This window comes from Alligator mississippiensis, chromosome 3, assembly GCF_030867095.1.
Source record: "Alligator mississippiensis isolate rAllMis1 chromosome 3, rAllMis1, whole genome shotgun sequence".
NCBI lineage: Eukaryota > Metazoa > Chordata > Crocodylia > Alligatoridae > Alligator > Alligator mississippiensis.
Genome location: NC_081826.1, coordinates 226053692 through 226067235, shown reverse-complemented (window position 1 = coordinate 226067235; position 13544 = coordinate 226053692). Strand labels below are relative to the sequence as shown.

Here is a 13544-nt window from a genome sequence, read left to right as displayed (position 1 = left end):
TGTTCAGTTATTAATGAGGATTTGAATAGACATCTCATGATATTCTATACTGTAGACCATATAATTTTATATTTATGCCCTCTTTCCTCTACTCCTGCCTTTTTGTTTATAGCTTACTAAATCTAAACACCTTAATCTGCATGTCACTTGAACAATCCAGTTGCTTGCTTTTAGAACCATACTGGTTTAAGTCCATAAAGCTGCTATGAACATACATCTTATATGCAATGATCTTTATGCTTTGGTTGAGAATGAGGAAAAAATACAGAGGTTCCTTTTCTGAATGAAATAACTTGGGTGTTCAAAATAGGAATTCCACCCCAAAACTTTTCCTGGAGATGAATTCTAGTGTAACCTAGTGTTTCAAAGGAAATCTATTGTGCAAAATATAGAAACATCCACCTGAAAAAGAATTTCTGCTCTTCTAAACTTTTCTGGCATTTGTCTAACTCTAAAAATGCTTAGCACCAAAGCCTTCCCTAAACATTAAGGAGGAAAAGTAAGATGGAAAGACACTTTGGCCCCTTCTATCCTTGTCATTCAAGGGCAACTTTACAGTTTCTGAAAACAGGGCTGTCTTATGGAAAAGCTACCCCAGCTTTTACTATAATTGTGAGGACAGCATGGTGACAATCAAGTGAATCACTTACCCTTCTTCTGATCCTTTTCTCTCTAAGCAAATGCAAACAGAGAGACTTTATCTGGCAGAGATATTAAAGCTTTGAAGGGGGAGCTGAGAAAATGAATTATTCACTTACACTCAGTGCGGGGAAAGAAAAGGCGAAACAAGTAGCAGGTGAGCAACCTCCGTGTTGCTGCAGAATAGAGTTTCAGGAACCTGAATCCAGGTCGGCAATTCAATTACTTTAATGACAGTGATCCTGTTTCAACACTTACAGCTTCTGCTCCCCCATTACAATGAGTCCCCAACCTAGAAGCCCTTAGCTGAGCTGTTCTTGGAAGACATGTTAAAGCCCTGGGGGAAGAGCTCAGGGCCTGGTTTCTCCCTATGTCTGGCAGTGGGAAGTCACCACTAACAGCCAAGCTAAAGACCCACCTGTAGCAAAAGCTCTTTGTGTGAGGGGAGCTGGAAGGTTGTGAGGGGAATGTAACTCACAACTGTTTCCACAGATACTTTTATTGGTGGTGGCCAAGTTCAGCCCTACGTATATTGTCCCTTTTTCTCTCTCTTCCCCTCCCCACCCTTTATCAGAGCCAAATAGCCTGTTTCTCTGCTCACCTCCTAGTCAGGGAAGCAGTGCCTAGGACAGCACAAGGCTGAAATTGGCTCCTTATTCCTAGTTCCTTTTTCAAAGCTAATCTGTACACTATTAAAGGCTGTGAGTAATAAATAAGACAGGCTCAAAGAGTCAGAATTTCCTCAGAAATCTATACAGGTTTCCCTTGCCAGCCATGGTTGTGCCAGCCATGATTTTGAGTATCCATACTTTGTATTCTGCATACCATTTTGGCTACCACGGTATACAGTTTTGAGCAACCATGGTTTTCCATGGCCGCGCATCAGGCTGTGCCACCTGCCATTTTTCCCGTAAGCCTTTTGTTTTGCCAACCCCAGGAACTTTCAAGACCCTAGTCCCTATGGTTGGCGAGGGAAACCTGGATTTACTGATAAGGATGGAAAATGCTGTCATGCATCAAGTACATGGCCCTGAATGAGGAGCTGAGATTACAGGGCAAAGCCTTGTCCAGGTCACCCCAGACCACACATCTCTGTGGAGGAGGGGATGACACTTCTGAACAGGTGTGGGCAGGGCAGTGCCAGCCTGCCCTGTGTGCAATGTCCAGTGCCCCAAAACCAGGATCAGGGAATAAGGACCCAGTGGAGGCCAGCAGCAGCAAGGGGAGGCCGGCTCCAGCCCCCTGGCCGAGCCTTGGGCGCTCTCCCGGCCGAGGCCAGGCGGAGGGCAGGCCGTGCCCCGCGCTATCCCGCTCTGTGCCTGTCTTGCAGGACTCGGGCGTCCCGGACGGGAGGCGAAGGACAGCGGCCGCCCCGAAGCGCGGTTGAAGACCGGGCCGGGGAGCAGCGGGATGCGCAGGATGTTTCGGAAGAAGCGGAAATGTGAGCCCAGCGCGCGGGCTGCGGCCGGGGAAACCCCCGGGCCTGGCCGGGCTTCCCCGCTCCCTCCCTGGGCAGCCCCGGCGCGGGGATGCCGAGGGCTTCCCCCTCCCCAGGCGCGGCGGGAGCGGGAGCCTCCCCATCTCCTGGTTCAGTGCAAAGTGGGGAACCGCACCCGCACGTGCCACTGCAGGCGGGCGGGGTGGGGGCGGGAAATTGGGCCGAGCCCTTACCTGCCCGGGGCGGGGGGATCCCGGGGCGGGGGTGGTGGACGGCCGCGGGCAGCTGCTGGCGGGATCCTCCTTCCCCCCCTCACGCCGCAGCGCTTCCCCCCCTCCCGCCAGGTGACGTGATGCCCGTTGTTTGGGTCCGCCCGACCAATGGGACGCGGCGGCTGGATTCTACGGGAGCCGGGATGGGCCCTTGGTGGCGGCGGCAGCAGGACTCTCCGCCGCCCAGCGTCACGCATTGCGCAGGGCGCAGCAGCGCTGGGTCGTCCTGCGGCTTTAACAGCGCGGACATGGACACCCCGCGGCACTTCCCGCCGGGCTTCGGCGCCGAGCAGCCGCCGCCGCAGGGCCCGGACAAGGCGGGCGCGGCGCCGCACAGCCCGTGCGTGCAGTGCAACAGCTGCGCCTACTACGGGGCGGCGGCGGCAGTGGGGGACAACCTGCCGCTGCTGCTCCGCACGTCCTCGCCGCTGTCGGGCGCCTTCCGCACGCACTCCTCGCCCCTCTTGTCCTCCGCCGCCTCGTCCCGCCAGGGCAGCCAGCTGAGCGTGAGCGAGCTGCCGCCCCCCAGCCATGCCGGCGCGTGCAGGCAGTACCACGCGGCGCCGCACTACACGCCGTGCCCCGGCCGGCACCCGGCGGCCAGCCCCAGCAGTAGCGGCGGCAGCGGCGTCCAGCAGCAGCAGCAGCGCCGGGAGAGCAACCCCTTTACCGAAATAGCCATGAGCAGCTGCCGGTACAACGGCGGCGTCATGCGGCCGCTCAGCCACCTGGGCTCGTCCCGCAGGAACCTGCACGAGCTGGACGCCGAGGCGCAGCCGCTGCAGCCGCCGCTCGCCAGCCCCAGCGCCGCCGCCCCGGAGATCGTCGTGTCCAAGCCCGAGCACAACAACTCCAACAACCTGGCGCTGTACGGACCTGGCCCCGGCCCCGGCCCCGGCCCCGGCCCCGGCCCCGGCCCCGGCGCGGCGGGCGGCAGCCTGAGCAACAGCGGCAGCAAGTCGAGCAAGAAGAAGAACCAGAACATCGGCTACAAGCTGGGGCACCGCCGCGCGCTCTTCGAGAAGCGCAAGCGCCTCAGCGACTATGCGCTCATCTTCGGCATGTTCGGCATCGTCGTCATGGTCATCGAGACCGAGCTGTCCTGGGGAGCCTACACCAAGGTGCCGCCCTCACCCCGAGCCGCTGCCCTCGGCCCCGGCGGGGCCTGGAGGAGGGAGCCCAGGCCCGTTGTTGCAAATCTGGGGAAGCCCCGACCTGCCATGCCCTGCCCTGCCCTGTCCTGTCCATTCTGGCCATGTCCTGCTGGGCTGTGCCCTGCCTTGTCCAGTTGTGCCTTGCCCTGCCTGCTGCACCAGGCACTGGAGTAACTTAGTTTGTCACTCTTGGGCAACACATCCCCAGCCACTGGCTGTGGCAGAGCCTCTATTTCGGTGGCTCGTTCTGTGCGGTGGAAAGTGGCTCTCACAGAACCCTGCACTTTGCAACCCAGGTGGGGTGGAGGGTGAAGAAGGGCAGGATGTGGCGGGGAGATCTCTCTCCTCTCTCTCTCTCTCTCCCCTTTTCTTTTCTTTTCTTTTTTTTTTTTTTTTGCCTGTTCACGGACACCCTCATTTCTCTGTTGCAGGAGTCGCTGTATTCATTAGCTCTAAAATGCCTTATTAGCCTCTCCACGATCATTCTGCTCGGTCTTATCATTGTATACCACGCCAGGGAAATTCAGGTAATGAATGCTCTGCTTCTTTAGTTATCAAAGGTTGCAACGTAACAATGTTCATGCAAAACACTCGTATATCTTCCTCTCTTTCTTACCCCCCAATAATCCCACCTTCTTCCCTGAGTATTTATTCTTTCACTGCTTCAGGGGGGGAAATAAAAGACTGTCCCCAGATTTTAGTCACTTACAGAGATTTAAATACAGACATACACAGAGCTTTGTGTTTGTTTGGTTTTTTTACTAGCAGCTACAGCAATGCCTTTGTAATGTGATTTCTCACTCCTGAACATTGAATACAGTATTCCGTTACTCTAGGCTGTATGGGAAATGTATTAGCCGAGCATGTTTTAAAAAAAAAAAAAAAAAAAAAGAGCATGGCATTCACCAGTGACTGTCTATAAACTATGCTAATTCATACATCTTTGGATCACATGATTCATTAGTGAGTGGCTTCGGTCACCTCTAGCTGTGGAATCTTCCATGCTATCTTCTATAAAATTTGTTTAGAAGTAGAAACAAAAGGAGCAAAAAGGAAAAGAAAAGAGAAGAGAAACAGGTTCTCAAACTTTAAATTAAAGCCATCTAGTAAAACAATATGAGGCAATAAAGATTCATCTTGAGTATTGCCTTAATTATCAATAAAATACAGCTTAACAGGATTTAGAGAACTTCTTTCCATAAGCCAAACCAGAAAAATAATTCTAAGGGATACTGTCCTAGTGCTGAAATTCCTTAGTTCTCACTCTGAGTTGGGAGTTTTTTCCTCCATCTCAGGAATGTATGTCCCTGCCTGCTGAGGATCTGCTGATAGTGTTGCAGATGTTTTTAAAGTGATTCTCTTCTATTCCTAGATACCTAGTGGTGTAGCTATCGCTTTTGGAAAACTTGTGGCTAAAGGCAGACATGAATGTTTCTAGAACAGAGAGAACTTTCTTCAGTATTACCAATGAATGCAAAATGTGCAATGCTTCTATAAATGAACAGGACTATGGTTGCTTTATAGGCATATGCAAAAGGTTTATATCTACTGAACATAGAGTAAGGAAACATTTGGGGATTTTATTTATTTATTTATTTATTTATTTATTTATTTATTTTTTTGGTGCGTCTCTCCCCACCCCCTCAACCCCCCCAGGACAAATTGCAATTTGGAGTCTTAAACCTGAAAACCTTTTGAGGAAAAAACCTTTTTGGATTGGGCTCTGGTTTCCGTGTTATGTATGAAACAAGTTAATCTAATTCCTCTGGAGCAGCTGACTTTATGGTGAGAGAGTATTAATGGGGACTATTGAAACACTTCAGAAAAATAAACTTTTTGAGGAAATGGGACTACCAATATAAACAGTTAACTTATTTTTCTTATGTCTTTTATCTGCAAAGTAGAGCTTTATGCCAGTGTATCTGGCTCTGGAAATTGTGGAAAGGGTTTCTATAAAAAATTCAATTTAAGAAACAACCTCCTTAGATACCGTAATTATTGTGATCCTTTGACCTTTTTTTAAAAAAAAAATAAAAAAAACCAAACTTATAATTAACTACTTATTCTATGTTCTTGTTAGTTTGAAATAAATGTTGAGTTAGCATTGTCTATAACTGTAACTAGTTTACTAATTTTGGTATTACAGTTACATTAGTGTAACTGTAATACTGAAACGTAATGCTTGTTCGTTGAAGCAATCAATATGACTGTTGTTGGAGGGAAGGGGACGAAAGAGCAAAACTTTGTGATAATCAATCTATTTTCAACCTGAAGTTTATTTTGTGGAGGAACGGGGATAAAACTGCATTCATAAATGAACTTTAATAATCTAAAACAAATCTGAGAAATATCACTGATTTTTGTCTTAGTATCTTGATTTGTAACAATTGTTTAGAAAGAAAGTACTGTTAGATCTCTACAAATAATTGGGCAGACTCCATGTTTACTACAGCTATAGCATCTGTTTGCTTACCTCTTCTTCATTTGTTAAACACCTTGTACGTCTATTGTTTTTCAGTTAGATGTAAAATCAAAGCCCTACAATGACGGGGGGTTTTTTTCCTTGTCTATAATAAAAATGGCTATTTTCTTGCATTTCTACTAGTTCTGGGTTTAACTGGGAATTTTAAATAACTCCACCATGATTGAGAAAAAATAGAAGGAATCGCACCATCCCATAGCATAATCAAGGTTAAGATAATTTTTAATGCTGCCTGAAGGTATTAGAAGGAGACTGTATCATTATTTCACAGCTATTTGACTTTATTCTATGTAAGACCTGCTGTAGACTGCAATAATCATTGCAGGGTCCTAGGCAAATTCCAGTTCCTCTGGGCTCAGTTCATTCACCTGGAAAATTAAGAAGGACCTTTCTTTTGTCAAGGAAAACATTGGCCACTATATCACCTTTAGTGAGACAGTATTACATATCCTTGTCATTTAGAGGCAACATTTTGCACTGTTTTTGTTAAGATATGTTATTGTGAATAATGACTGAACAGCCACATAGGTAACAAATACCTAGTAGTACCAAAAGTGAGTGGTATTTATGCTTTAGGCCTTGATATAGTAGAACTATTTTAAATACTTCGGGTCCTAATAAAAATGTAGGAAATTTTTTTGGCTAATTATTTTTCCCATGAAAAATACTGAATAATCCCATCAACACAGTTGCTTAAAATTGATCTTCTTTACAGCCTTCTGCTTGCTGAAGAGACACAGTGTCAAGTTCTGCAGTCCTTCTCTCAGGCAAATCTCTTGTTACCTTTTTATAAGAGGTGTTTTGTCTTGTTTTTGCCCCCCCGCCCCTTTTAATGGGGATGCCAGGATGCTATACATAAAGCAGTGGCTTTCAACCTGTGGTCTGCAAACCCCTGGGGGTTTGTGGACTATGTCAAAGGGATAAGTGAAAGAAGACTGATCAATTAAACGTACATGAATACCCACACTTACAATTCAAAGGGGTTTACACCTCCATATGAAAATATTTTTGGGGTCTGCAAATGAAAAAAAGGTTGAAAACCAATGCCATAGATAAGTGCTATTTTTTATACATTTTTATTTAATTTCTTTTTTGGAAGTGTTGTTTGAATTAACTATTTTGTGTTAGCCTAATTTGTATTTCATCATAAATTCTGTCTTAATTCTCAGTTGACAAGTGCTGAGACTGTGCTAGTGAGCATAGTGCAAGCTAACAAGAACTCACAGAGATGGCAAACTATTCTGGGAAATGGTAGAACATGAGTATTTTTCCGTTTGTAGCATGACGGGTTTTACAGTCTGAAATCAGGAACAATACTTGGAAACAGGGACTGTGTTTGGATGTAGAATATGCTGTGGTAATAAAATGAGAGTTTAGAAATCACTTCTCACAAAAAAATCATTATTGAAAACATCTGATGACCTAAAATCCTGCTGGCTGAAATAAGAGTTTCTTCTTGATCTTTTGGTATCCTTCTCCTTTGAGTTGTAGCTGAGGGAAATCTGAAAATCAGTATGTGGTGCCAACATTTCTTTTTTGGAGGTGACTATATTTTTATAAATTTAAATGTTCCTTTTGATGGTTGTCTCATGAAAGCTAGAAAAACTGGCAGCCCACAAGTGACCAGCCATCCTATTTTAAGGGCACTTGGTAAGAAGATATTTCACTGAGGAAAATATACAAATGAGTTCCAGTTGATTGCGACTTATGTTAGGTTCTTATTTGGTAGACTATGTAATTTGTAGTAGGCAGAAGCTCCTCACACTGTAGGTTTTTTTCAGCACCGCAGACAGCTCCATACATTGGAAATACCTTTCTCTGTTAGGTTACGTAATTTTACTTTTTGTTCAAAATCAAAGCTTTGTATGTGTCCTTCAGTTCCCATTTCAAAATGCTTCTGGAAATCTAAGACTTCAAAATCGACTCAACAAAATGTTGTTTACGGCGTAGAAGTTCATGACTTTTAAATGCACATTAAGTCTTGCATTTTAAACCCATTAGGAAAACAAATTCATTTTTATGCTGTAATAAATGTGCGTGGACTCCTTGTTCTGTCAAATTCCAGGATTCCTGAACACTTTGAATTTTTGGAAGACAATATATGTAGTGTGATTTTTTTTTTTTTTTAATTTATGTTAGGTTTTTAAAAAGTACATACTTGAAATACACTATTATGTCACTAGCATACCATAAAATTATGGTCATGCAATTTTTTTTCAGGTTTGTGTATAAAGAGGGAACTATTAACGTAATATATTAATTTTTCTATATGAACACTATTAAAAGGATAAGACCGGTCAACAGGATGAGGAAAGTGTACGTGATTGTTAGCTTATGTGATTTTTGAAAAAGGCAAGAAACTAGGAATCAAGGATGCAGACGCACTTAACTCTGAGTCATTTACTTTGGGTTGGCCTATCATAACCATAATTCCATGCAGACATTGTAGTTGGGAAGATTATGAAATATTCATTAGAATCCCTATTTGTGCAAAAGAAACCTCTGTGGCAGTTGATCTGTCAGTCTTCTGAATACCTAAAATCAATCAAACAAATGAACAGACCAACAAACTCCTCTTATTTTTGGAGACAGAGATGAATCTCAGTAGGAAAAATCGCCTGTTGCTACTTCGTCAGGCCTAAACTAAGATAAGCATGAATAAAAGTGTCATTCAGTAGTCTTGTTTCTCTTGCCAGGGACAGACTAATGGCCTATTATTCTGAAGGCAAACTTACTCCACTGAAAAATTGGTGGTCAGTGGCCATGTCCACACATGCATTTATGTTGGCTTAAATTTACTGCACAGTAATTGGGGAATAGGCTGGCGTCTACATGTGCAGGTGACCTAGGACTAAATTTAGTACCACGTCAGAGCAGTCTGTCATGTGCCCCTGTGGCCACTGGGGGGAGCTCCAGCCTCCAGCCACATGACTCTCAGCACTTAGAACTAAGTTTTAGTCCCAAAATGAAGCCAGGAGAGGCAGCCAGCCAGGAGCCCTGTGGCTGGGCTCAGACTGGTCCTCTAGTGGTCCCCTAGTGGCTGGGCAGACCCAGCAGGGAGGCCCCCTGGATTATTGTGCGGTAACATGTCTACGTGTCCGTTAATGCGCAGTAACTAATTGGGAGTAAGTTTGATACCTGCATGATGCAGGTATCAAACTTATGCTCAAGTTGGCATAAGTCTCTATATTTACTGTACAGTATGGGTGTACATGTATAGACATGCATCTGTACTGTGCAGTACTTTCAGTTACTGTGCAGTAAATGCACACATGTAGATATACCCAGTTGTAGGTAAAAAGAGGAGATCTTTCCAGGACTAGTGATGTAATTTTTAACCTCTTAATACTCTATGGGTTAGTACTTGGCATGTAGAATTTCCATCTAGAATGAATGCTTAGTTTAAGGTCATAAATACAAAAAATTTGTCTGCGTGTGAAAGAATTAGAGTAGGTGAATTAAGAGTGTCTCTTGAGGTGTACAAAAGTCATTGTTGATGTGATTGAGTCAGCTTTAATTTTAAGGCTGGGACAAGTTTAAATATAGGTTTCTAAATTTTGCCACCTCTGTACTGGATGAAATAGGAAATGTAAATCCTATAATTTCTGATAAGCACTGAATACCAGACATGATTTAGTCACACTTAGTTGTGCCCTTATATAGAGAGGTTCTTACATTATTAATGCATGGAATGATAATAAATATTGGTTGTTTATTGAGTTTGTGTGTACCAGGAATTCAATTGTGGTGCTTAGGTTTTGCCCCCAAAAGGGGTTATTTGGTACTTCTAGACATTTCATGCATGCACAACATCACAGCGTAGGAGAGGAAGACCAATATAGGCAGAAGCCATCAACAGGAAATAAATTGTAGAAGCTATTTTTAAGGAGAGTAAAGGCAAGGAGATGGGAGTCTGTTCAACATAGAATCTATGTGAAGTAAATAGAAATTCTCTTTGGGTAAACTTACCTGTATGCTCATGGTTGGGGATTTCTGATTTTAGAGTTGATCTTTATAACACTTCAGTGACAGTGTACAATTAGAATTTGTTCTTATGATCACTGGATTAAAAAAAAAATAACTCAAAAGAGCTTCATTAAATGCTTTCTTGTGTGTGGAATGAAATGGCTAGAAAGATGAAAGTTGCCTCATTACTTACAGCTAAGTTACTAACAACAAAACTGTGTAAGAAATAAGATGGGTAACTTGGAATTGATTTGCAGCTTGATAGTTTAAATTGGTGGTTGACAAAGTTTTCAAGCTATGTCTGGAATGACCCAGATCAGGTCAGAGGCAGGAAGGCTGGCTCTAGGACCCAGCTTCTGCTACCTCCACTTCTCCCTGCTGTAGCCTAAGGGGAAGTGCCAGTAGTGGAAGCTGCAGGCTGCAGGCCAACTCATGGGCTATAGGTTGTCAACCCCTGGGTTAAGTTCTTAGAAATGGTATCTGATGAACTAAGCAAAAGGAGAGTATAAAAATGCAGGCCTACTTCCTCCTCCCACTTTATGGTCCAGGATGGGTTTGATTTAAATCAAATACATTTTAAATCACTGGTCAGGAAGCCTTGATTTTAAGCATTGTTTTCTACAAAAAGCGCATTCTTGTTGTTTGATATAACCTTTGTTAAAATATTCCCAAACAGGGTCTCTTTTACAGCCTGGCAAGCCTGCTGCATTGTCACTAGATCTCAAATCAATGGAAAGGCTAGACTCAGAAATGTATTCCTCAAGACTTCTTGGAATGTTCTGCTCAAAATGTTTCTCTTTTGTTTCTACTGCCCTTCCCTTCTTGTATTTATCTCCAGACTCCTCCTCTTTGCCCAAATCTACTTCACCCCCAACAACCCTCTATTCATTGAACTTCTTGAAATTTTGCACTTTTAGAGAGAGGCAAGGGTTTGACTCAACGTACACAAACTTGCAGAGAGATAACAGGTCTGATGGGTAATCGGGTCTGTTCTCTCTCGCTTCCATATACTGCTGTTAGCAAGGATGTTATCTCTGGAGACAGTTTGAGAACTGAAACTAAGCATCACAGTAATACTCAATGGGATCTTCCAGACTGAGCACTGAGTCCCATTGGATAGAGTGATTTTTTTTTTCTTTAGTCTTTATTAATCTATAGATGAGTCTCTGGGAACCCCATAAGATTGGGCCCGTAATATAGTCCTCGGCCTGTTTGTGACCTATTTATAAAACTTTTCTAAAAAGGTTGCATGAATATATTGTCTCAAGTAGTACCTAATTAGAATTTACAATCCCTATTCCATGATGGTATCTTTGAGCTCTAACATATCCTAAATTAAAACTAGCTTTATATAGGCTTATTTTTTTAAGCAACTTAACCAAAAAAAAATATGATTAAATAAAAAATGATTTAAATAACATTTGACTTTTTTTTTAAAGTTGATTTTTATCCACCCTGTTATGGTCCTGAAATACACAAATTAATAGTGTACAATGAAAAGCAATTGCTGTTGTTCTTCTATGCTCATACTAGTCTCAGGATTAGTTGTTATTACAAAAATGCATGAGGTACCCATCATCATAATGCATAAGGCACCCTTTTTATGTATAAAGGGCCTGTTATCTCCTTGTTTTAAATAATGAAAGAGAGCAATATTTAATGAGCTTCAACTATTTCTTTCTTGAAAGAGTGTTATGTTTCTACTCCACCTCCATCAAACTGGGCTTGGTGCTAAATTCATAATTGTTGCAGGGCAAAACTTAATAGGAATTCACAAAAATTGGACATGTAACTCTAATATTACTGAGGTGATGTTAACTTTTTATTTATATGGTTAGATTCAAGAAAGTCATGGTCATTCTGTCTTACGTAACACAGAGCACACAAGACCTGTGCTGATTGTAAACCAAAATCCCTCTGGGGAAAAGTCACAGTGTCACAAAGTTCACAATAAAGAAAAGATGTTGGTGTAATTGGTAGGTCCAGGGGACTTCTCCGCCCAAGTCAATGCCATCCAGCTTTGTAACACTTGGGCAGCTTGGGGTGTGGTGGAGAGAGAGAGATTATTTTATCTAAGCAACACTGCTTCAGTGGAGTGGTACGTGTTTATATTGCTGGCCCTGTAGCAAGTATTTTGCTAAGGTTGTGCCAGAAGGAACAGAGCCTGGCTCACCCTCACGTAAGTGTGTGGGATCTACAGAGCTAACCACTCCCTGCTCCCCAACCCCCAAAACAAAACAAAACAAAAACCCTGAAAACAAAACAAAAAAAAAATGCAGCAAACAAATGAGCACCACACGAACAACTCAACTTAGGAAAACACAAAAGCTTGATTCTGAATAGACGCAAGAAGCAAGTCTGTAGAGTAATGATGCTTTAATGATCCTAGTCTCATGCTCATTCAAGTTCTTTAGCACTTTTGATTTATTCAGTGATCAGGCTGTGTACCCAAAATGAGATGCATCTTTCTGATCCATACTTGGTTCATTGTATGTTTGTCCTTAGAAAATCCTTTGCTACTAGAGGAGTTTCTGCTCCTGGATTTTGTGGTAAATGCATGCTAAAAGTCCACAGTGCAAACAAAAGATCTATAATATATGTCAGAGATTACTTCCTTTAGTTTGTTGAAGGATGGCTACAAAGCATGCAACTATTCCTTTTTATTGAAAGGCTAATGCGTGGATTTAAGAGTTTCTTTCAGTCTAATTATCTTGCTCTTAAAATGTCCTTATTTTTTAAAAGTGCTTGAGCACTTGTAGAATCTGTTTACTTAAGTAAAAATTGTAGGTGCTAAACATCTCTGAAAATAAGAATTGTGTTTATCCATAATACCAAATGAGGGATTGATGTTGATGTTGGGGACCTCCATAAGTTTGTTTGAACATCCAGTTAATAGTCTTTGAACATGATTTTTTTGAGCTTAGTTTTAGGGATGCTCATTGGCAGAGCTTCATTCGTCAGTGTACAACTGAATAATGATAAAAACATCTAACTCCCCTTTTTACTTAAATGCAGTGTTACCTAAAGGTTATTCTGTGTATGTGGCCATCACATAATGATTGCCAGGCTTTTGTAATTAGTACTTACAGCAGTATGTGCAACTGTCAAGAATCTTATTATACAAAGAAAACAAAACAATTTGGAAAATGGGGGTCAAAACCTCTACATACGTAAATTGTTGTAGCTCAGCTGACATGAATAGTGCTAGATCGTTTTATGCCAGCTGAGAATCTGTTCCATAAGATGCTGTTACTTTTCGAGCATGTACATCTGTAGTGTTTGTCTTGCAATAATAGAAAATATGTTGGAATCTCCTTTTGCTTCAGTGTAGTTTCTTTTATACCAGTTTAAATGAAGAGAACAAGACCAAACAGATTTTGGCAATATTTCTGCAACACATCTATGAAATATATCTGACCTACTGAATGTAATATTCTGGCCTTTGAATTTGATTTGAGATGGGTTTGCAATCAGTTAGAATGGAGACCAGAATGGAAATAGCTATGATGTTGTATTGGATTCAGGTGCATTGAAGGAGCATTGTGGAGGCTTCCATAGAATTGGTCCAACTTTAATAAGTATCGTTAGCCCCT

The 13544-nt window shown here is 42.7% G+C and overlaps 1 protein-coding gene and 1 long non-coding RNA gene across 6 annotated transcripts in view; one reads left to right on the top strand and one right to left on the bottom strand.

Moving 5' to 3' along the window:
- Positions 1 to 2496, bottom strand: part of LOC109282459 (uncharacterized) — an 82800-nt gene extending 80304 nt beyond the window's left edge. The window contains exon 1 of one of the 3 annotated variants that reach the window (XR_002089446.2): positions 2311 to 2496. This is a non-coding gene — a long non-coding RNA (uncharacterized LOC109282459). The remainder of the gene's footprint in view (positions 1 to 2310) is intronic. The other 2 variants (XR_002089444.2, XR_002089445.2) reach the window with 2 other exon arrangements.
- Positions 2422 to 13544, top strand: part of KCNN2 (potassium calcium-activated channel subfamily N member 2) — a 122851-nt gene continuing 111728 nt past the window's right edge. For all 3 annotated transcript variants that reach the window (XM_059724928.1, XM_059724927.1, XM_059724929.1), the window contains exons 1-2: positions 2422 to 3470; positions 3935 to 4030. In XM_059724928.1, the coding sequence (XP_059580911.1) occupies positions 2430 to 3470; positions 3935 to 4030 (1137 nt within the window). In that variant the 5' untranslated portion in view covers positions 2422 to 2429. The remainder of the gene's footprint in view (positions 3471 to 3934; positions 4031 to 13544) is intronic.